This window comes from Chenopodium album, chromosome 16 (genome assembly GCF_948465745.1).
Source record: "Chenopodium album chromosome 16, dcCheAlbu1.1, whole genome shotgun sequence".
Classification (NCBI taxonomy): Eukaryota; Viridiplantae; Streptophyta; class Magnoliopsida; order Caryophyllales; family Amaranthaceae; genus Chenopodium; species Chenopodium album.
Window position 1 is genome coordinate 4764653 of NC_137849.1, and position 24644 is coordinate 4789296.

At 31.8% G+C, this 24644-nt stretch overlaps 1 protein-coding gene across 2 annotated transcripts; it reads left to right on the plus strand.

Annotated features, from left to right (window-relative positions):
- Positions 1-23: 23 nt before the first annotated feature.
- Positions 24-22058, plus strand: LOC145586121 (uncharacterized). Of its 2 annotated transcripts, XM_081642867.1 has the most exons (13): positions 24-114; positions 4554-4671; positions 4981-5080; positions 11131-11386; positions 14422-14604; positions 17810-17902; positions 18530-18712; positions 19268-19370; positions 19471-19653; positions 19745-20274; positions 20416-20825; positions 21361-21564; positions 21720-22058. In XM_081642867.1, the coding sequence occupies exons 3-12, from the start codon at positions 5067-5069 to the stop codon at positions 21521-21523; spliced, it is 2118 nt and encodes a 705-aa protein (XP_081498993.1). In that variant the 5' UTR covers positions 24-114; positions 4554-4671; positions 4981-5066; the 3' UTR covers positions 21524-21564; positions 21720-22058. The 2 variants fall into 2 exon arrangements, with proteins under 2 accessions (XP_081498993.1, XP_081498995.1); XM_081642869.1 differs by lacking the exon at positions 24-114 and having other exon boundaries at positions 4013-4671; positions 20419-20825.
- Positions 22059-24644: the final 2586 nt, after the last annotated feature.

Sequence of the window (24644 nt, forward strand, 5' to 3'; positions counted from 1 at the left end):
TATTTTTTTCTGGGTTTTGTTTGTTGGATTTTTGGAGGGGGTTTGGTTTGTTGGTTGGATAATTGTGAAAATTGGAAGCACACATTTTTGAGACATGGCAACAAACAAAAACAGGTAATTTTATCCATAAAAATCTTTCCTTTTTTTTTTTTTTTTTTTTTTTTTTTTTTTAAGCTTATAAAAAAATATACAGTAAGTAATTTTTAAGGTGACGTATAAAAAAAAGTTAGGGGAAAAATACATAAAGCAATAATGTAAAATACTTTGGTATAAATTATCAAATTATGCCAATGGAATGATTTCAAAATTTTCAAGTTTTAAATTTTTAAAAAAGGTTTTTCCTTGAACTTTACCTTCTTTATGAATTATATTCCTAGTAAAGTTCTTTTTATTTATTTTTTTTTTTAAAAAAAATTGTGTATCCAAAAGTTAAAAAACTATGACAAAATTTTTATATACTTTGTATGAGAGATACTATGTACTCCTTAATATTTTGGTATAAACAACTGAACTTTCCATTATTAATTAGTTATGATTTTTAACTTTCTACTTTTAAATTTATTTGCAAATATCTGTACTCCTTAATATTTTGGTATAAACAACTGAACTTGCCATTGTTAATTAGTTATGATTTTTAATTTTCTACTTTTAAATTTATTTGAAAATATCTTTTCATACCTTCATTGTGAATCCCCCACTAAAGTTTTTATTGTGAATATTGTTAGGAAATAGATGAGGATCGATTGATTTAGGTTATGTGTTTGATATGCGCGGAATATAGACAGCAATATATAAAACATAAATTTGAGAAATAAAGTAGAAAATAGATAAGATGAACACACAAATACACGTGGTTTGGTCAACAAGACCTACGTCCACGAGGTAAGGGATAGTATATTCTTATTAGTTTTTCATGAAGGATAAACAAGAGGGATAACAAAAGGAGATACAACACTCTCTATCTCACAAAACTCTCAAAAGTGGAGTTACATAACAACTTGAATTGAGTAATTCATCAATATATAGCACTTCTAATTGTCCACCCAACGGCTTCTTATATAACATAAGGAAACCCTATATTATTCCCCAAGGAATATCATTAGTAATCATAAGCATACCCGAAATTAGGAAACAAAACACTCTTGGTTGATCTCTCGATGAAGCACGGGCATGTTGGTTTTAGGCACAGACGTGCTGTTGGGCGCGCGTCAATTCTAGTTTCAACAGTCTTTAGTAAAATGACCCTAACTTTGAATTGGGCATATAACCTATCGTTGAAAAACTCTTAAAATAAGCTATAACCTCCAAATTAAATCACCTCAAGATCACTTCTAGATTGAGAGATATGTGCGTTTAAAATTGACCCTTTGCCATTGTACTAGATTTCAAGTCATATTTAATAAATATTTTTTTGACATGTTATGTGTGAATTTTTATTCTTATGTTGTCTTCGTCAAGAGAATTTAAGATGGGATTGGGGACAGAATGGGCCTATTCCCATGGTTTTATTACTAAGGGGTGGGATGGAGCACGGAGATACCAAGTTTTCATTAATGAGAACAAAAGGAAAGAAATTTGATAAGAACAATTATGTAACCTTAGTATTTATTCCGAATCAATTCTCATTACAAACCAGACAAGGGATTATTAATAATTTTCTAATTACGGAGTATAATTTTGCATTCCAATATCATCCCCTAATCCTCATATTCTAATTCTCATATTTTGTATACCCTGAGAGGTTCAGAGGCATTTTATAAATTTGAATTTGCACAAAGAAGGATAATGTTGATATTATAAAACCAAGAGTCATGGACATTAAAAAAAAAAAAAAGATATTTGACAAATTAATGTTGCACTAGTTAATGACCTTGTTGCACCGAGCCACCGATTGGCAAATTTGAATGTCATAATATATACTCTGTATTTTTAATAATTTTATAAACTCTGTATATTTCAACTTGATTGTATTATATCTTTTTGAGTAATAATAAATTGTTCTAGTGATTTTTTAATATATATATTTATCTAATGAATAAAATATTATTCTATTACATATGAAAGGTAAAAACACAATTGACCAAAATTATATTATTGCTATATGTTTTTTATTTGTAACAATACTAATATTATCTTGCAATAAAATTTATTAGTATCATTAATTCATTATATTTAAAAAAACTAGGATAGCATCCGTGCGATGCACGGATTTCACAGTAATTTATCTTTGGATTTTTGTAAATTTTGTTTTCATATTTTTTTTGAACTCAAAATGTTCATAAGTTCAGTTTATTTGACCTCAACTATGCTAACAACTCCTATAAAGACTCCAACAACCTAATATCGGCATAAATTACCAATATAATATGTATTGTATCTATTTTAAATTCATTACCTAAATAGCTATTACCTATTTAAAATTAATTAAAATTTTAATTAAAAAAAAGAATAGCATTTGAGCGGGAAATCTTTACCTGAGAAAGCGCCACATGTACAACTTTGAAAAAAAGATGACATCAGCGGTTGTTATTTTAGTATTAGTTATAGATTAGTGCAATCAAATAATCACCCAACTCAAAATTAACACTTGTATACATTATTTTAGTGAATTAAAAAATAATAATTAATTACGTACATAACCATATTAGTTTTTATTATTGGTCTCAAATTCAAATCCTCCTAGATTTTTTTTTTATTCTACATATTTTTTGCTTGATGATGTGGTATATATTTATATATAAGGAGGGTCCCACATGTCATATATACTCTATTAAGAACGATTTTTAATAAATGAAGAATGTTTTCTGTAAATTATATTAGTTTAGATATTTTTTAGGTTACACAAAATGTAATTTGAATAGCTTTGCCATCTACTTCAACTTTTTGCATATTCCTTCATTCCTCATTATTGTTTTTGTTGCTCTTCTCTCACTTCAAGCAAAAAGTCTCAATATTTTACGAATTTGCTTTGTCAACATTCAACGCTGGTACCTTATTTTCCTAATTTCATCTGATCTACAGGTAAATTTATCAAGTGTATACTTTTTGTCTGATCTATTTTGCCATTTATTACCTTTTCATTTTTTCTGATTACAATCTTATGAAACCATTTAAATTTAAAATGATACCTTTAGTTGGATTTCAATGTTATGTTAATGGTTTGACATGTGATATACTAAAATTATTCATGTTTAAATTAATCCCTACATGCCCTTGTTTAACTTGAAACCTTAGTGATAAAATCGAGGCTTGATTTGAACAACCACGATTAATTCAATTTATATGGTTTGAAATTGTAATAGTTAATTACTTTGTAGATATATTTCAAATTAGATTATAACTCACAAAGTGTAAATCTGAAAAACTAAATAAATCAACAAAATGCCCTCACATATATCATAAACATTGTTGTTTTGTTTTTTTGAAGACTTGAATTGAATTGTTGAGGCTTAATGTTACTTGGGCGGTTGCCGGTAGGAAGCATAATTTTCGCCGATGTAACACGCTATTTACTGGTTTTGATGACTAATTTAATGACTACGACTAGCCAAACATATGAATAGAAATTAACACGTCAACACATGACAATCCTGTAAATCAAATGCCTTTATTAATTTTGGTAGTTTCCAGGAAATCTGCAGATTTTCATTGATGCAACGTATCTCATCAAAATTGTTGACCAATTTAATGACTAAGAGCAAGCATGCTCGTGAGTGGAAAGAAACACGTCATTACGTCACAGATGCTAATATTTTGAATCAAGGGCCTTTATTACTCTTGATGGTTACCGGTAAATCTGCAGATTTTTCGCTGATTCAACGTTTTTTGTTTACCACTATTAATTACTAAAATATAGTGATTATGTGCTATCGAACACGTGTATAGAAACAATAGGGCTAATTCAGTGACTATGCGCTTAACCGGACATGTGTATGGAAGAGGTACCGTTCCGCACCCTATTATGTCAATATTATAAACCAAATACCAAATACCAAATACCAAATACCTTATTATTAATCGAATTCTAGGTAGAAGAAAAAAATAGGGGAGAGAGAAACCTAGACACATAGTGCATACCACCTCTAAACCCAACAACATAGATTAGAGAAGAACCCTTGAATATTCTTGCCTAAATTTTTCTCTCTTTTCCATTGTTTTTCATTTAGGCAGTTGGGTTTGTTTCCTGTTTAATACTATGGGTATTAAAACTGGAAACTACATCTAATTATGGAAGATTTCAGCGTTTCTTTGGAATTCATTACACTCAATTGCTCTTTCTGGGCCAATATCTTTCCAAAATATAGCTAATTAAAGAATCTGCTACCCGATTTACATGATCTTGAGGGATAAAAATTTTGTATTTTTATTTTCTTCCCTAATTTTGAAAAATAAAAAATCCCATTTATTAAACATGATACACTATTTCCCATGCTTTTCTGATTTCATAATCATCATAATTTTAATTTGTATTTATTGTTGTTATTATTTATATTATGATGATGGGTTTCATATTTCATGGGATGTCTTCATTTTTGGTGGTGTGTTCTTTGAAGAGATGCTGAAGGAGCAATTTCCTTATTACTCAATTACAAGGACAATAGCACCTCCAAATGTGGAAGGTTTTTCATTCTCTGGACTTTCACCACTGCAAAGACTTAGGGTTTTCTATGGGTAATCACCAATTTCTTTCTATCTTTATTAATTTTTTTGATGTACTTATATGCCTAATTATGATTATAGTTTATTTTTTTGAAATACCCATATGACTGATTATGATTATTGTTAGTTTTTTGAAGTACCCACATTGCAGATTATGATTATTGTTTTTTTGAAGTACCCACATTGCAAATTATGATTTTTGTCTAATTTTTCTGAAATTTTTGATTTTTATGACATTTTATATATATATATATATATATATCAGTATTTATTATTATTATAAGAGTGGGATTTTGATATTTTGTGTGTACTCTGTTTCAGCAACATAAAGTGAGAGAAATTGTTGAGGCTTGGGCATCAGAATCTCTAGCATTGCCTTTCAGTTGCTCCATTATACTGTATAACCAATGTCTAACTCCTGGTTAGTATCACCCCTTATACTGTATGTTGTTATTTGTTATACTGCCTTAATTCTGGTTATTGTTTTGTTGTTTGTAATTTTTAGCATGCTGTGATATCTTCTGTTTTGTTCTGTTCTGGTTATTGTGTACTGTTTTTGGCCATTGTGCTAGGGTTTGTTTCAAGTTGTTTTAAGGACTTTCATCGTGGTCAGACTTCGTTAAATCAATTTATTTATCGTGTGTGTGTGTGTAGTGCTGTATGTCTTCACTGTTGAGTGAGACCAGTATTAACTTTCAGAACCGCACTTTGGAATGTGCGAATTGGTGCATAGTGTAAAATTGTACCAGCTAGGACTACTTTAACAGGAGTAGGTTGTGAGTTATTTTTTCATAGCTGTTGCTGCTGCTTTCCAGCTTCCAGGCAATACCGTGTTAGACTTCTTGATATTTGATCAGTAATGCCTGTATATTTGATTATTCTAAATTCTAATAAGAGAATGCATATAATTTTTTCCTAGGGCTTTTAAGAAACTTGGAAGCTATTGCAATAATAATGGGATTTAAGATTTGGTTAACTTTGGAATAATGTATCATTATGGAACAAACTGATATAAACGATTCTTATGTGTTACCATGGTGTTGTAAGAAAATCCTTTTATCTCTACTTGCTTTTCTGCCCTTGTGTAGAGCTTCTTATGGCTTTGATTTTCTCAGAAAATTTCATGAAAAATGCATAGACAAGGGTGGACTAAGTTGGTGACTCCTATAATGTTTACCTTTGTTTATTTTCGAAGAAGGGATGCTTTGTCTGACTGCTATTCACATTAGTCTTTAATAGGTGGTCAGCTGTTTGTAGATTTTAGTCACAAAAGATTAACATATCTGTAGATTTTCTTGTACTTCTGTTTTTAATTTTCTGGGATGCACAAGAGGAAAGCTAACAAGTATAATTCATTGGCTAAAACGATCCTACTTTGATAAATTTTTCTACAATATCCTAGTGTAATACATTTTCATGTTCAGCTGAATCAGCTCCTTGTGCCCAAATTTTGCTGGAATACCCATGCTGTGTAAAAAAGGCTTTTAGTAGTCGTTCCTAATGATATACTCTCCCATGAACATTGTAATGATCATCCTGGCATAAAAAAAAAGGAAAAATGGAAACTAATAATCCCACCTTTGCCTTTCTGCTCAAAACAATCCCACCTTTTTGAAATCTCAAAACAATCCCACCTTATACCCTCATCTTCTTAAAACATGTCTATTATCGGTTGTGAAATTGGTAACTTGTTTTAGAAGGTGACTTGCCACATGTCACCTTCTAATTGGTCCAATTTTAATTTTTTTAATTTAAAAAAAAAACAAAAATAATTTTCCCTTCCTAGCTCCCCACCACCGCATCAGAAACCACCTGATCACCACCCCCTCCCCTTTTCCCACTTCCCTTTTGCTGGTTTTCTGGGTTCAACTTTCCCCAATTCCCCTCCTTTCTCTGTTGTTCTTCCCCAAAACTTCCAAACTGAAACAGAAATTTGTTTCCAGATTCGTCTATATCAAATTTCAATTAGGTTTTTAATCCAAATTGTTTTCACAATTACGTTGGGACCAACTTAGTAGTATCCTGAAAAAAAAATATTAGGGTGTTCTAGGTTTGAGTTTTGTTTTCTGGGTTTGGGTTTAATTTTGGGGTTTGGGTTTAATTTTGGGATTTGGGTCTAATTTTGTTGGGGGGGGGGTGGGTTTAGGGGTTTCGTTGGTGGTCGAGTTTGAGGGTGGTTGTTGTGGTCGGTTTTCGGGTAAGGGGTGGTAGGATTTAAGGGTTAGGGGGTTTCGGGCAATGGGTGGTCGGGTTTAGGGGTTAGGGGGTTTCAAGGTGGTCGGGGGGCTGTTGTGGTTGTGGCTATGGAAGGTTGTGTGGTGGTGGCTATGGAAGGGAGTTGGTATGGTGGTGACCATGGAAGAAGCTTGAATAAGGGAGACTTGAGGTTGAAGAAGCTAAGAGAATTAAAAAAAAAAACTTGTGTAACAGGTTATAAGTCAAAAGGCCTATTTTAAGAAGGTGGGGGTATAAGGTGAGATTGTTTCGAGATTTCGAAAATGTGGAATTGTTTGAGCAGAAAAGGCAAAGGTGGGATTATTAGTTTTCATTTTTCCAAAAAAAAAAAAAAACCATTTCTCTAGATATAAAGAGCAGAGAGGTTATTGCTATTCTCTCTGCTCTACAATTTGTCCTACTACACGAAGTTCAGTGCAATTTTCTTATTTCTTGCTCGAATACAAAGAGGGTTGGAGAGTGGGGTATGCTGCATATTTAAAGTATGCTATTTTATCCGGACCTTTCAAGTCACAATTTAATTTAAAGTATGCTATTTGCATGAGGATGAAGCATTGGATCGTAAGGGATGGAGGAGGAAGATTTATGTCGATGACTACACGGAATAATCAAATTTGGTTCATGTAGCCGACCCCACTTATTAGATTAAGGCTTTGATTGATTGATTTCAAGTCACAATTTATAGTTAAGGTAGATGATGGGTGGTATTGTTGTTCTTTTTATCGAGTTTTTAATAAGCTGTGGACTTAGAATATAAATTTTGGAATATTTTTCACAGGTTTTATGGAATAGTAGTTTATATTTATATAGTCTCCTTGTTGCTTAGACATCCTTTTGTTATGTAGCTGGTAATATCTGGAAGGTGATAGGTTTGTCTTATGAAGAGCACACATAAGTTTAGAGGTGGAAATGTTACTCGTATAAGTTATCATGTATGATTGCATCTACCAATCAAGAATAGTCAAGTGGGGTTCAGACAAAGCTATGCCCTAATCTATACTGGCATTTTTCATCCAAGTGCATCAATGCCCCATTATAGTGATAAAGAATAGTCTATTATGACGCCTTGGCTGGCCTCGGATTTGGTGGTCATTATTGGATGCCATTTAGTTAAAGACAATTGAATCAACATAAGTTGTTAGATATCATATTCTTGAGCTGTTTGGTATTGAGATTGATAATGTTAAAAGATTTCTTGCTTACAGATGTTAAGATAGGATGAACCGATGAATTGCCACAGAGTACATATTTCTAGTAAAGTAGTCACTAAAAGTATGTTGAGACTTGTTAGGGCTATGTACCTTTGAATGAAGGACTTTTATTGAGCTGTAGGACATCTATGTAGTCATAGTATTGGCTCATAGTCAATAGTTTTTTTTTCTTCCAAAGTATTAGTAGTTAACAATGAATGTAAGTGGTACTTTAAATATAAAGGCAAATTCTATAATAATCAATCTAATATTTCATGATAACTAATATCCTATTATAACTTAACACTACCTTTTGCATATATATGAGAATTTTTTATTAATTGATCTATGGAATGTTATTAGTCGTGAAGAACGGAATTTTTGGGGGAAGCATGTCTAAAATTCTCGCTTCTATTGTCTCTCTTAATAATTTGATTATTTTGATTCACCTTCTTGCTTAAGTGTAGGTTGTGGGTTGTGTTAAAAGTTAAGATTAGGGATCGATATTTTATTTCTCTTTGAATTTTTCATTCCATATTATACTATTGCCTCCATTTCACATTATGTGCAACAATTGAGTATATTTTGTGAGATATAAAAAATTCAAATGTTGCACATAATGTGAAATGGAGGTAGTATTTGAATGCAAAAAAAAAAAAAAAAAAAAAAAAAAGATTTTAAATAGATGAGCTGGTGACATAAATGTTCATCCTCTAAAAACGACAAAATTAGCTAGTGTTCTCTTTGCATTGGTTTCAATTATTTTATATTATTGGCCTTGATTTTTTGTTATTTTATCTTATCTGTACTTATGAGCCCTTATTTTATCTTATTTATACTTATTAGACATTATTAGGCCTTATTACACCTTATGGGAACTTATTAGCCTAATCTTATTTGACCTTATCAACCCTTATCTAGCTTAGTAGCATTTATATCAATCAATCAATCAAAGTCTTATCTAGCTTTTATAAGCCCTTATTTATCTTCGATGAACTAATATGAACTTATTAAGCCTTACCTTATTTTGTCTTACTTCCTCCGTTTTTTAATTATTTCACCACTTGCCTTTTAAGGATGTTTCACAAATATTGCACCATATCCATTTAAGGAAATAAAATGTCTCTGTTCACATTGTAAATACCTAATATACCCTTACTTTTAACACTTGATTTTTTAGTTTATGCTTACATCACATGGTTAATGTTGTACTTTTACCTTTCTCTCTCTTCCTTTTTTCCACTACCAAAAATATTGTGCCCAAGCTATATGGTGCGATAATAAAAGAACGTAGGAAGTATATGTAATTCTAAATATATAGGAAATTTGAGTCCATTGGTAATATATTTTTGTTATCTGCATCACTATGTTATAATAGTGATATTAGTTATATATGACATTGCTGTGCACTATGTTAAACAAGATCTTTGTGAACTCTGTTTGGATGTATATTCACAACTTAAGGCAATGTATGCAATGAAAAGAAAAGTGTATATGATAGTGTCGGAATTCAATTATTTATCATGGGGTATTATTACATATATATTGGAATGAACTAACGTTTTTATATAGTAATTTAGTGAAGCTTTTGTTGTTCTTACATAAAGTAAAGAAGAGTTTTGTATGAGGTTGAGGACACCAATAATTAGTGAAGATTAAGTGTTTGGGTGCATCATAAAAAAATTGTGAGATAGTGTATAGTATGACATTTAACAGTTCATATTTTAAATAATATATTGAAAATTTTCTTGATACTTTCATGTTGGAAACTCATAGGTGTGTCAGCTGTGCCTTTGATACCAGTTTGTGCTAAAGAATTTTGATGTACTTGGGATGTATATTAAATTTGGTGTCTTAACTATTTGCCTAACCAATTATTTTTTTTTCCATTTTCCCTTGTAAAGTTCATGGTATTGAAAATTAGTCTGAGTCAGCAACATTAATGGCCTTTTAAGTTTTAACAGAAAATCTGAAATCATATATGGAAATTATACCACCTGGCCACCATCAAAAGGTGAGGATCATGCTACATGCCTAATTTTGGGGTTTGGGGAGGTCTTGATGTACACTGCTTTGGCTGAAAGGTTGTTTTGGGGTTTGTTGTGGAAAGTGAATTTGAATATGACTCTATTATTGTAAGGATTAATGTAGCGTATCCTAATAGATGCAGCTTTATGTATCTATGGGCTGATTAAGGCTGTAAGTAAGGTTTTTTTTTTTTTTCCTCTCAATACAAACAAGATTGCATTTATGAAAATAACTGTATGGAGCAAGAGTATTGAATGGATTTTGAAAGTAATTTGTTTTCCGCTGCTTAATATTTGATTTACATGAATCATGCAACCTACCATTAAAGTTTTGTCTTTTGTCAGTTTTTACGTTTCATTATGGAGTTACCTTCCTTTCCGTATGATTACATAATTTTTTTTGCAAAAGGTGAAACTGTTGACTCTTATGTTCTGCATTTGGTTTGACCCGACTCCATCATGACCGTTCACTCGTTCAGTGAGACTACATCAATTTTGATTTTCCTGATTTCTTTCCGCATTTTTTCTTTCCCCATTTCCCATATACTCACGTTTTCACCACGTGTCACTTAAGTAGACAATTTACGGATGTCTCCCTGAGTCAAATGCTTTTTTTACTTCTTTTCAATTTCTGTTTTGCTCTCTTTAATTTTTTAGGAGGTTATCTCTCAGATTTTCAAATCTTAGAGTAGAGATCCAATCAATAGTTTTAACGTTGGGAGAAAAGGGGCAGGGATGGGGATATCTTAAATTAAAAAACAGAACTTTAGAACTCATTTCACCATTCTGGACAAAAATCACCAGAGTTCCTTCTAAGGTTAAGCTATTAATTTTCATTTGCAATTTCGCTTTTCTAAATTAAATTAGAGTGCTGATTACTGCTTTAGTTGTTATCTCCCATTCATTTCTTACGTATTTAGGCGATTCTCAGTATTATTTTTTATTTGCTTTTCTGTACATTGGCTATGCATTTGATTTCTGGTGATTTTGTGTTTGATAAATCTTTGATTTCTTTTTAGGGATAAAGTTCGCAGTTTTCTGGAGACGATGGATATCCAAAATTTACGCTCACCTCATCCATCGTCATTCGCATCTTCATCAAGCTCTAACTGCGACGTGCATCCTTTGCCAATTGATGTTAGAAGATGGGAGGTGGGTGACAGGACGGCTCAGCAGATTTTGTCCGTTATCCAGCCTAATGCTGAATCTGAGAATAGGAGGAAAGAGATCATTGAATATCTTCAGAGGCTTATTGAAGATGTTTTTGAAATTAAGGTGAGAACTTCATTTCTATCTCCATTTCATATATATGTTTGTCAACTTTTAAATATAAAACTCTTTTGTTCCTTGAACCTTATTCTGTTTTGTGGGTTGGCATGGACAATTCTCTACTCTCTCTTGGCTTCTTGTTCATATGATACTATTAGTCACTTCATAATTGAAGAGGTTATAAAGTTAGGAGTGGTTTATTTAAATTTTTATGTCAGGGTTAGTTTTTGGAATAAAGCCCTCTTTTATAGCCCTCCCAATGGTGAATGTTTTCTTCTCATGAAGTAAAATTTTGGGGAGAATCTAATATATATATATATATATATATATATAAAGGGGAGTTTTTTCCCGAGTTTTTAGAGAGCCACGTTGGATTTAATTTTTTCAACGCGCCATGTAGGATAATAAATTTTAGTGGTAGCCAATTAAATACGAGATTATTAATTTCTTTTAGAATTAAATAATTTAAATGACACGTAAGCAAAATTGACGAATGAGATTTCCTAGTTTAAATTAATTAAATATAAAATATTATCTTTTGATATTAGAAATTTTATCTAAATATATAACAAATTTTAGCACATAAATATATATATAAAAAAAATTATTTTAAAAAATTCAAACAAACCGTGCATCGCACGGGTTTCATCTAGTTGTATCCCAATGGTGAATATTTACGAAAAAAATTCACGAAGATTTGTAAAAAGTTCATGCTGTGAACTTCCTCACCAAAAAATCACACGGGTCCCACGTCTTTCAATTCTGTTTTTATTTTAAGAGAGAAATGTGGGGTATGGAGAAAAATAGGAGAGCAGATTGGTGAAGTTTTTTTAAATTTTAGTCTTGGTTTTTTTTTTTAAAACTCACTTAATATTTAGGATGCTATTTCTTTTTCTCATTTTACACACCTTTTTTGAAACTTCCCTTTCAATCGATTGTCTTGTTATGTCGCATTCATTTTCTGAATGGAATAATTGACAGGAATATTATGACCTTTGCTCGAACCGATATAAAAAAAACCACATTTTGATAATCTCTCAATAAAACGACCTTTGCACATGATCTTCCATAAATGGGGCTAAACCAGTTAGTAACCTGTTTAATGGATTAGTATGACACATGTCACTTTGTAATTGGTTGACATTTTTTATTTTACAATTTTCTTATTTTAAAAAATGATTTTAATAAAAAAAATTGATTTTAATTTACAAAAAAAAAAAAAAAAAAAAAACACAAAATCCCCCCATTCTCGTGAACCCCCACCTATCCCCAGTGTCACGACCTCACCATAAAGTGCGATGGCCTGGTGGTTGGGTTTAGGCGGTGGCCTGGTGGCCGGGTTTTGGCTGAGCAGAAGAGAGAGAGGTGGGAAAGTGTGGGATGAGAAGGAGAAAGAGGTGGCGGGTCTGGCTGTGAAGGAAAGAGAGGTGGCGGGTTTGGGCTGCGAAGGAGAGGGAGAGGTATCGGGTCGGGGCGGAGATGGACGGGGCTGCCAGAATTGGAAGGGGAAGGGGGTGTGGTGGACGGTGGTCGGATATTGGAGGGGAATAAGCAGGACCTGCGATTTGCTCTGTTTGGGGCCTAAATTGCTAACCTGATCCGTTGGTGTGGTTTGGTAGTGGTCGGAGTTTTAGCCGTTGCTGATTGTGTGCGATTGTTGTTGGTGATTGGAACGGTGGCTGAGTGTACGGGTTGCGGGTTGCTTGAGGTGGGGGTGGGGGTGCTGAACGGGGAAGGGGGAAGGTTTTTTTTTTTTTTTTTTTTTTAAATTATTTTATAAATTAATATCATTTTTTTAAAAAAAGAATTATGTTAAAATTAAAATTTAAAAATTCTAACAAATCGTAATGTGACACGTGTCCTTTCACCTATTAAAAAAGTTATCGGGTTTTTTTTATCCTATTTTTGGAAGATGATGTGCAAAGATGATTTTATTGGGGGATTATCAAAAGCTGGTTTTATTTATGGCAGCCGGGCAAGGGTCATAATTTTCTTGTCAATTTTTCCTATTCTGTCTCGGACGATTCCTTGTGACGATTTGTGTTAGCCGATCTCTAATCATTTTGGTACTAAGGTTTTGTTGTTGTTGTTACTCCCTTTGTATTTAAATAAATGATACATTTTCTTTTATCGACCGTGTTTAAATAAATAAAATGTTTCCTTTTTTAGTAATCTCTCTATTTTTTTTAAATAATATTCTCTCTATTTCTTTCTAATAATGTTTTACCAACTGATGGTCCCCGCAAACCCCTTACTTTCTTCTCTCTTCTTAAACTTATACCTTACTATCTATTACTTTAATAGATTCAACTAACCTTTCTAAAATTGTGAAAGTCAAAACGTTTCATTTATTTAAATACGGAGGGAGTTTATTATTATTCTTTTTCATACTTTAGATACAACACCTATATTTTCATGCTTGCCAATGCATAACTTCAACCATTGATATTTGCAAGTACTAGTAAGTAAAATTTATAATAGTCTTTAAAAAAACAAGTAAAATTTATAATTCGTTGAAGGCTATATTTTGTCGGCAACTCAGCATAAATTGAGATGAATCTAACAACTTCCACATGACTATGTTTTCTCTTAATTATAAATCATCAAAAATGTCAAAGTTGAGTCTATATATAGTGTAAATCGGTGAAAATGCAAAACTTAGCATGATTTGTTATAATCCCGTCCCAAGTAGGAGTCTCATTTATCCAAAAACATTGCCCCTGTATAAAAGTCTCATACCTTTTTTTTATTGCTATTGCTATAATCACTTTTAAGCAACCATACCCCAGTATCTTATTTTTTTTAATCCACTTTAATCAATTAAACCCCATTAATCAACCAAACCCTAACTCCTCAGTGTCTTGTTTTTTTGTGTTCACCTTCCTAAAAACTAGTGCAAAAGGCAAGTAGGACTTTTATTGGAGATGGAGGGAGTATTTGCCTTTTCTCTTCCCAAATTTGGCCTTTTCTTTTGTCATAGTCTTAAAAATTGTTTAATCAAATGGAACTTGCTGAATATGCTTTGTTTTGAATTTTTCCAGGTTTTCCCTTTTGGATCCGTGCCTCTTAAGACCTACCTTCCACATGGAGACATCGACTTGACTGCAGTTAGTTATTCCAATACTGGCCAAGATTTAGCTGCAGAGATCTGCCATCTCCTAGAAAATGAAGAGAAGAGAAGCACTAGTATTCAAGTTAAGGATGTGCTTTGTGTCCCTGCACAGGTTTGTCTCTAGGTTTGCCTTTTGTTAATTTACATTTCACTAAAGATGTAATAAAAGGTCTACTATGCTCTTTGTTTTCGTACCTGTAAGCCCTCATAACAAAATGGTAATCTTTACCCTATTTATATTTATTTTTTCTTTTTTATATGGATTAGATTTGGGGGATGGAAGCCTTGGGGTGAATATGTGATGTTTATAGAAGAGGATTATTAAAGCAACATTTATGGTCTTGCTACAAGAAAAAATACATAGTATAAATCTTATCAAAGGTATAATTAAGGATAATGAGATATATTTGCATCCTAATTCGTGCACTTAGCCAACAGTGACCTTTATTTCCCAAGTCACCACTGAGGTTGTTTACATGAAACTTCGCATTATTTTTTAGCGTTTAGTATATTGTAATTTTTTATTTGATAAATGATGCGATATGGTGAGAGTTAAGTGATGGTATAAATGACAATTTTTGACAATTTTTGTCATCATTTAGCACTTTTATTAATGTATATTGTGTTATACTCTTTATGTCCCTTAATATTTGCTCAATTTTACTTTTTAGTCTATCCTTTGAACTTTCTCCATACTACTTTTGATTGTAAAGACATACCTTCACTTTTACAACCACTACATTATCCCCACCACTTTGATCTCTCATCAATTAGTCAATCACTTTCAACCAAAAATTTAAAAAGTAATTCTCCCCCAATGGAGCAAACAAAAAGGGATGGAGGGAGTATAGACCTCTGCTGTATATGCCTTTTATTTCAAAGCTTAGAGTTTTACAAGGGGCCTTGTTGGTGTTTTGGATGAAATCATTAACTTTTCTAAAAGCATAAGCTGTAGATATGGTTCCATAATTAAGTCTTTATGGTTCCTTAATTTTTGCTATGAGCCTATGACAATAGCTCATTTGTGGTGAATTTTTTAGTGTATTAGCTATTAAATATTTTTTGGAGCTTCATGTGTTAACTTACTAGATTAGCCCGTGACACACGGTTTTTTACAATACGTTTTAATTATACAAGTATTACAAACTCCATACAAAAATTTTAAAAACATGTCCAAAATTTTGAATATGGGACTCCAAAAATTAATAAAAATAATAAAACAAAAACATGAAAATAAGCTTGGGTATGGACAATTTCAATTCCTTGCTGCTCTCTGTTGCTAAGAAATAAAAAAAGAATTCACATAAGACTCCTCCCTAACCTTCAGCTGGACAAAGTAGAAACCACAGATCCAAATAACATCTCATCTCATGAAAATTAGTTCAATCTTCATACTAAATCTATAGGGGAGGCTAACAGAAAAATAATTTTCATAATTCCTTGCCTTCATATGCTCCACTTAATAGAAAATAAATAAAATTACAGATTAAAAATGAAAAAGTAAATACTCTGTACTACTTATCAAGTAGATGTAAATAAAATAAATGTATCAAAAAATAATAAAAACCACTATAATAATTGAAAAAAAAATCACATATTAAAATTTGACCCTTTGTTGATTGAGGAACTTGTAGTATTGTACCTTTTCATCAAGAGTAAATTCAAAGAACCATGAAACTCATCCCCAAACCATCATTCAACCCTTTATTAATTAACATAATGAATTAGATTATTTCTAAAATCACGCTCTCTTAATTTAAAATTAATAATAATTCTTTATAAAAAAAATCATAGTTACATCTTGTTGCTACAAAAAATATCACAAAAATTTACAAAAAAAGTTCAAACTAAAGTTCATGCACGTTAGCCTTCAATAATAAAAATTCAATAGCAAAACTCTACAATCATGTCTACTACAAGACCAAAGAAGTTTCATCAATACCAACATTACCTCAATTCTACAATTTTAATTCACATAAATTATTCCAAATTCAAATAATACAAAATTTCTCGATAAAAATACAATCTCGAACTACATTAATATATTATACTCCAAAAATTTCCAACAAAAATACAATTTCAAAGCACATAAATAATTCAAAACCAAAGAGATCTAAATAGATTTATATAATCAGGGGCACATAATAAAACTGTCTTTAATTCCAATAATCCTATAATGGAAATTTAAAGAAGTTCTGAAGAACGTTCAGAAGCTTCACAAGTACCCAGGCTAAAAAGCTAATTAAAAAACAAATTAATTAGAAATCAAGAAACTTCATTCAAATAATTCCAATATGCAAAGATATTCCATGTCTCAAAAAAATCCAAAATATGTAAAAATCTATAGAGAGCAAGTAATTGGCATCAACTATCTTTGCATAGACTATTGGCTTTTCTGGAACGATAATGACCGGAATAAACAACGTTGTATGGTGCCGGGTGCCCTGTTGGAAATTAATGAGAAAATGGAGAGAGAATGAGAGTCATGTGAGAGAGAGAGAGAGAGAGAGAGAGAGAGAGAGAGAGGAGTATAATGCAAGGTGTTTGAGAAGGTTAAACAATGGGCAACAAAAATAAGGAAAACAAAAAGTTTTACTCCATAGTCCATAGTAATGAAGACTTTTTCATTTTCAATAAGGACTTCAATGAGTCATGATTCTCGGTCAAATGAAGTAAAGAAAGTAGAAAAGAAGGGTTTTTTTTTTTTTTTACTTCTCCCGAAAAGAGTGCATAGAGAGGATTCCAGTACAGAGTAAGGGTTGGGATAGAAAAAAACTTAGTGTGGGAAAATTTTCTTTAAGCAGCTGAAAGCCTAAAACATGTCAACATGTGATGTCAACGGTTGTTATTTTAGTGATAGTATTTACACTTTTTTTAAAAAAATGTATTTTCTTATTCAAGAACCATTTATCTATCTCATGTAGTCATGTATGTTTTATTATTATTGTTATTGTTATTATTATTATTATTATTATTATTATTATTATTATTATTATTATTATTATTATTATTATTATTATTATTATTATTATTATTATGTTGGTCCAATGTCCAAAATTGACTTAAGCCCTCTTATGCCTTAAAATGTTTGGAACATTATCCAAATCAAGATCCCTTCCTATATTCCACTTGCAAAAGCTATTATGTAGGTAAGGAGACTAGTTGTTTAGTCATGCTACTTCCCCTAATGCATAGTGTTATTCTTTCATTTTAAAGAAAGTTTCTTATTGTATATTTGTATTTAACATCTGCAACTCTTATGATGGTTGGGGGTTGATATTTGTATTTAACATATGCACCTCTTATGATGGTTGCAGGTTAAAATTGTTAAATGCACTGTGGGCGGAATTTGTGTAGACATATCCTTCAATCAAACAAATGGGCTTTGTTCACTGTACTTTCTTGAACAGGTTACGTTGGAGATCTAAATCTTAATTTTTTTTTCTTTTTCTTTTTTTTTTTAATACATCTTTACCTGCTCTGTGTTTTTCGTAACCCTATCTTGTTCAGCAAGTTTTCCCTCTATAACCACCTTGATTTTTAGGATTTGAGTCCTTTGAGGATCGTTCTACTTTCTTGAACAGCTTAAGTTTGGGATCCTTAAGCTTATATTTCTTGCATTCTTCAATATTGCCTTTTTTGTAACCTTTGTCTCATTAAGAAAGACTTTCTCAGAATCGTCGATTGAGATTATAAGATTAGTGCTGACTCATATTGATCTTGATGTACAATTTTTAGATTTCATCTTTTGTTCCCCTTTTCACTATATGCATTCTGGGAATGCTTTGCATTCTACTGCTTTTTCTGATTGTTAGTACATATATCTTTGGGTAATTATTTCAGTAATGGGAGTTTCATTATCATTAATTTCTAAAAGGATATCCTGCTTGAAAATTATTCTTTTTCCAGTAGTCCCTTACAAATGCTTTTCTTCTTCCTTGCACCAGAAGTCATGGTTAAGACGCTTACATCTATCTGCTTTGTATGTCTGTTTTTCACCTCCTTTTATCTGAATACTCTATCTGAATATTGACCAGGTTGACCGGTTTATTGGCAAAGATCATTTCTTCAAGCGCAGTGTGATTCTCATCAAAGCATGGTGCTATTATGAGAGTCGAATCCTTGGTGGATTCCATGGTCTAATATCAACATATGCTTTGGAGACTATGGTCTTGCATGTTATCAATCTTTTCCATTCTTCATTGACTTGTCCTTTAGCAGTAAGTTTTTCAAGTTAAAATGTCACAATCTTCAATATATACAAATAAATATATTCAATTGAATTTAGTAAAAATTGTATTGGTATCATAAAGAGACATTTAGGTTTGATATGTCCTGTTCACTTCACCTTATTTTTGCTATAGTGAAATTATTTCTATTGAACTGAAATTATTTTTGCTAAAACTTAAATTATTTTTACTGAACTGAAATTATTTTTATTGATTCTCTATTATATTTGTCCTTTAAAATTATTGATTCTTAATGATTGAAGATTGTATTTATTGAATTGAAATTATTTTTTACAAAACTGAACTTAATTTCACTGAACTAAAATTATTTTTACTACATATTATTTTTTTAAGGTGAGGAGAAGTAGAGAACAAGGCCTAAATTGACTTAATTTTATGGATCTAATAATATTATGAAATGATGTTTATAACATTTGATTGATGTTATTTATATATATTGGATAAAATGAAATTGGCTAAAATAATTTATATATTATTTGGAAGGTGATATCATTGAGAAACTCAGGAGTTTTGTACTGGTCGCAGGTCTTGTATAAATTTTTAGAATACTATAGCACATTTGATTGGACCAGATATTGCGTTGATATTAATGGTCTTGTCTTAATATCATCTCTTCCAGATATAGTGGGTAATTACTCCATCTACACCTGCTAATTTTGTCTTTGATGCTCTGCCATAATGTGATTATTCTTTTTTGCTGAAAATTTTTTTGTGCCTTTATCTCACAGTGCAAGCACCACATGACTGCGATGATTTATTGTTGACTGATAATTTTCTAAGGAGTTCTAGAGAAGCAATCTTATCATCTGTTGGAGTTGTTGGAACCAAGAGTTCTGTATTTCCTGTAAAGTTTCTCAACATTTTAGATCCTCTTAGAGATGACAACAATTTAGGCCGCAGTGTTAACAAGGGTATTGCAATGCTTTAAACACCAAAACTCTTCAAAACTATTTTTTAGATGTTCTGTTTATTTAACAATAATCTTCATGATACTGTTATTAGGTAACTTTCACCGTATCAAAGCTGCTCTCTCTTATGGTACTAGAAAGTTGGGCGACATTTTGATGTTACCATCACAAAATATTGAATGTGGGCTTGAAAAGTTTTTCAAGGATACATTGGAGAGGAATGGAAATGGAAGGCGAGCAGATGTCACAGTTCCTGTGGACAAGTATGGTTCTAATGTCTTCACTGGCGACAGTGATCATGATCATCTTCTTTCAGGAATACATTATGCTCTGTGGTTTCTTGATTATGGTGTGATGTATCCTGTACTCCCTGAAGCATCAGCACATTGTATAGTCTGGAATAATCAGTGTATGGAGATGGGTCATACTGTGCAATTTGATCAGAGCTTGTATAATGGCATCAACATAAGTCCACCTTCTGTTAATTGTCTGACAAGTTTCACACAGACAAATGCCGCTTATGTTACAGAGAAGCGGAATCTGACAAGTTACCCACAGACAAATGCCGCATATGTTACAGAGGAGCGGAAATCAAGGGGAACAGGGACATATATTCCTAATCTTGTAATATATTTCTTTCTTTTTGGGGTTATCTATTTTGTTGGAAGTCTTTTTTGCACCCCCCCCCCCCCCCCCCCCCCCCCCCCCCCCCCAAAAAAATAAATAAATTCCGGAGTACTAATTTTGTCATCATATTGATACTAGAAGCATCTCATGCGAAGGCATTGTAATTTAGAAGCAAGAAATGAGGAACAGGAAAAGGGAAAAGAGGTTGAATCTGTGGACTCTCCATCTTGCACCTCTACAAAGGCTAATCTGTCATCTGATGTGGAAGGAAACATAAATGCCTTTAATTTTTCGATCGAAGATTTCCCCATACCTATTAAAGTCAACCAATCGAATCCCCTGGAGACTAAGCAGGTCAAAGAGACGTCAGTGTCATTGGATAGCATTGAGTTTGATAGCTTCAAACATTCATCACCGAGATCTCTGTCACTGTCAGAAGCAGGAAAGCAGTCAGATTCCGATGTTTCGGCTATTTTGGACCTTGTGAGTGACCCAACAACTGTGACAGTACTTGAAGACCAGGATTTATCTAAGAGCGAGGAAAAAATGTACGAGTTTCTTATGCCCGTTGCTTTTGCACATTCAATTTTATTCTCGGTTCTCTTTTAAAAGTCTCTTGATTTTTACTTGGATGCTCTTTCTTTTTCTCGCTTTGCACACCTTTTTTTCAAACTTTTTCAACTGATTAACTTGTTATGTTCCTTTTTTCTATATCAAACGGTTCTTTATGATGATTCATGTTAGCCAACCCCAAATCATTTTGGGACTAAGGCTTTGCTACTGTTGTTATGTATATATATATATGTGTGTGTGAGAGAGAGAGAGAGAGAGAGAGAGAGAGAGAGAGAGAGTTGTCTCACACTGGAGAAGGGGTGAGACAATAACAACCTCAAAAGCCTTGTGAGTTTTTTAATACACTCTCCTCTGCCATGTGTAGCTCAGACCCCTTCTCAGTATTCTTCTTAATTTAACGAATTTCATTTACCAGTCTTTGTATCGTCCACCCCTGCCAAAGTTTTGCTGCTGCTTCATATATTCTGATTTGTCTAATCCTTCATCCCTTCCTTTGTTTTGAAAATGTAGGGTGGTCCCTGTGCAGCCGTTGCAACTGGCAGATGACAGTGAGTTTCCCCCTCTAAGCCGTCCTCCAGAACCTGTTATAACGCTTAATAAGAAGGAATTTCCTCCTCTTCGGGCATGCTTGAAGTCCCAGAAAAAGGGGAAGTGGAAATCAGTATTTAAATAGGTGCAGCAAGGGGTATAGAAAGGAATTGCAGCAATATGAAGGTATTGAAAGGAACAAATACACCACTCTCATGTTTATGATGCATGTAACTCTTTCGACTAACCTCTCCCTTTCCCGAGTTTTGTTGATAATTGCTGTGTATGGTCGGCATATAAGTGAAATTGTCATTTTTACAACTTACCTGGTGAATTTACAGGAGTAGGGTTTGTTGCTGTGATTCTGTGACTAATATGATGACTATGTAAGAGAAGAAAGCCAGTGATCGCTAATATGAGGGATAGAAGCTGTAGCTGTTTAGAAACAGTTGCATTTGCAGCAAATAGTTCAGAAGTTCAGAACATGTTGTAAGAACCTCTTAGTTATAAGATGCTCGCTGAGTTCGAGACATTCTATATGTTTCCGTTTTAGTCAATTTAACCTTATTCAGATGCTTCAGCAAAAACTTGTAGGCAAAAAAACATGGTTTTTGCTTAACTGAATTCTCTGAATATCAACTTACCGGAATTGAAATCTTAGAAAGACCTTTTATAAGCCATTATGATTCTTATCATAATATAACTGTCAAAGTAACCTGAATTGTATGCCTGGTGTATGAATGGTATATATCGTGCACAGGGAGTGAAGTTAAAATTTATTCACACATATTTCTCTCAAAAAAACCCGAATTTATTAATTAGAACATCCATTTTTACCCTTTGCACTTCATACTTCACTCCTTGTGCATGGTGTATCGTTTCTCACATTATTGGTGTACATCTTGATTATAGAAACAAAAGAATGATATAAACTATTATGAGTTCGTCACTGCTCTTAAATTTGCCTTATTTATTTATTTATGGATCTTGTGTGGGGAGTAAAATTGTACCTATATGATCCGATATTCCTATGAGTTTAATAGGAATAAGAATTTGGAATAGGGTGGGATTGAAAATAGAAATAAACTAGTTTAGGTCCCGTGTTATGCACGGTAAGTTTTAAAAAATAATATTCCGTATCAACTTTTAAATATAATTGGTTATTTTACAAAAAAATTAAAAATCTAAAAAAATTAATAAATGTACACACTACTTTAATGTGAATTCTAATCAATAAATGAACAACTTTTATTATTAGGGGAAAAATATGAATATTTGCTAGAAGTAGATTAAAATATGTCGCAAATTATGTTAATATTTACTATTAGTCATAAATGTTTGTGTGGAAAGATATATCAATTCTTTTTTATTTAAAGTACGTATCTTTGTTAACTTATATAAGAAATTATTTTTGTATAAGAATTTATACTATAATTAAACTTTTTTCAAAAGAAGAAAAAAAAAAAAAAACAACTAAAGTGATGTGGATCTCTCAAGACTCTCACAAGGTTCGCAAGCTATAATAACATTGGATCTTCGGATTTTAATAAGGACTAAAGAAATTACACGAAAATTTAAAGGATAGTACTCTAATTCTCGCAGGAATAGAGGGTCTCTTCCTAATCGCAACTAGAAGATGATCATAAGTCGCAACAAGTGATGTTTTTTATTAACAATCAAACGAGCAACGCTCAAAAAGAATTAATTCCCAAAATAAAACTCTCTCATTCTTAAACTATTATTGATATACACCCATATTTATAGGGTGACAAATCGTACAAAGATAAGATAGGAAACTAATAGTTATCCTAAAATAAGATAAAATATTAAGAATCCTAATATTTCTACTAATCATATTTTAAACAACTACTAAATCTATCCTAACATAAATAAATTAAATTAATAAATATCCTAATGGCTAAAACTCTTAAAGCCTAAAAATAGGAAAAATCCTTTCAAGTGAAAGGTAAAAACCCATAGGCAAAAATCCTGATAATTAATAATAACTAAAAGATAGTGTAGACTTTCTTAAAATTCCATGAATTTTCAAGAATACCCATATTGATCTATTGCTCCCGCATCATAAAGACACATTAGGAGATGACATGTGTCATTGATGATGTATTTTTTAATATACAGTTATTGATGATTATTGATTGATGGGCTAGAATTTATAAAAATAAGGTAAATACTAATGATTGCGGATGATATGTGTTATGTAGGGATGGTAATCTAATATCACCACAATAACCTTAGAAAACAAACCTTTTGTATTTTTACGACATATTCTCCTTTCACAATTTTTCGTAATATTTTTTTTTTTAAAACCAAATTTTCATAATACCTAGGGTCTATTAATTTCAGCTTAATTTCAGTTCAGTTTAGTTCAGTTCAACTCCTAATTTTCTTCTCTTAAAATATTCATTTCAGCTCTATTCATTTTAGTTCAGTTAAGCTCATTTTAATAAATGTGAATAGACCCCTAAAACATAGTCAATGAGTCATGTGATGTTTTGTAGATATATACTTTTCTAATATTAGGGTTCGTTTGGCATTGCTGTGTTTTTCTGTTTTTTGGTTTTTAAAAGTATATGATATATGCCTCATAATGAATCAAAAATTATTTAAACTTATTAAAATCATAATAATTTTAAAAACGGACAACAGAAAAGTGGAAATATCTTTTTCTTGTTTCCTCTTTTTGGTTTTTGGTTTTCAAGCCCTTAAAACCAAAAATGAAGCCAAACAAGCCCTTAACTTTTATATTTAATTCAAAATTTATGTTCTAAATTATGATTGGAAATGTTAATGGTTAATATATTGAATCGACATAAAAATAAGAAAGTGCATCTTTTTTTTTTTTTTTTTTTTTTTTTTTTTAAGAAGTATATCATATTTTAATTGTTCATCTTAAATGGGTTAATACTCCAAAGTCCAAACATCAAAATGATTAAGTTTATAAATGTGAACTTGGTTGAGTTGGTTCCCAATTACACAAAATGTGCAAATAAGATTTGGTGTTATTACTATGGAGGGATCATTATTTTTTATTTTTTTATTTATATATTTTTTTTTTTTTTGTGTGTGTGTGTGTGTGTGGGGAAATAAGATCTTGCTTTAACAAAGGGTGATGTTATAAAAATATGTAGTTTTCAAGGCTATAAGTAGGCCGGGATGAACGCGATCCGGTTTGGTGCGGTTTGAGTACCAAATCAAACCAAATTGTAAAATACGGTTTGGTCAATTTTTCAAAACGGACCAAACTA

What these genes read in the sequence shown, in the direction of transcription:
- LOC145586121 (XM_081642867.1), top strand. An exon ending in CACTGTACTTTCTTGAACAG is followed by an intron (nt 17,903 to 18,529) that starts GTTACGTTGGAG and finishes AATATTGACCAG; the next exon opens with GTTGACCGGTTTATTGGCAA. An exon ending in AGGCCGCAGTGTTAACAAGG is followed by an intron (nt 19,654 to 19,744) that starts GTATTGCAATGC and finishes TACTGTTATTAG; the next exon opens with GTAACTTTCACCGTATCAAA.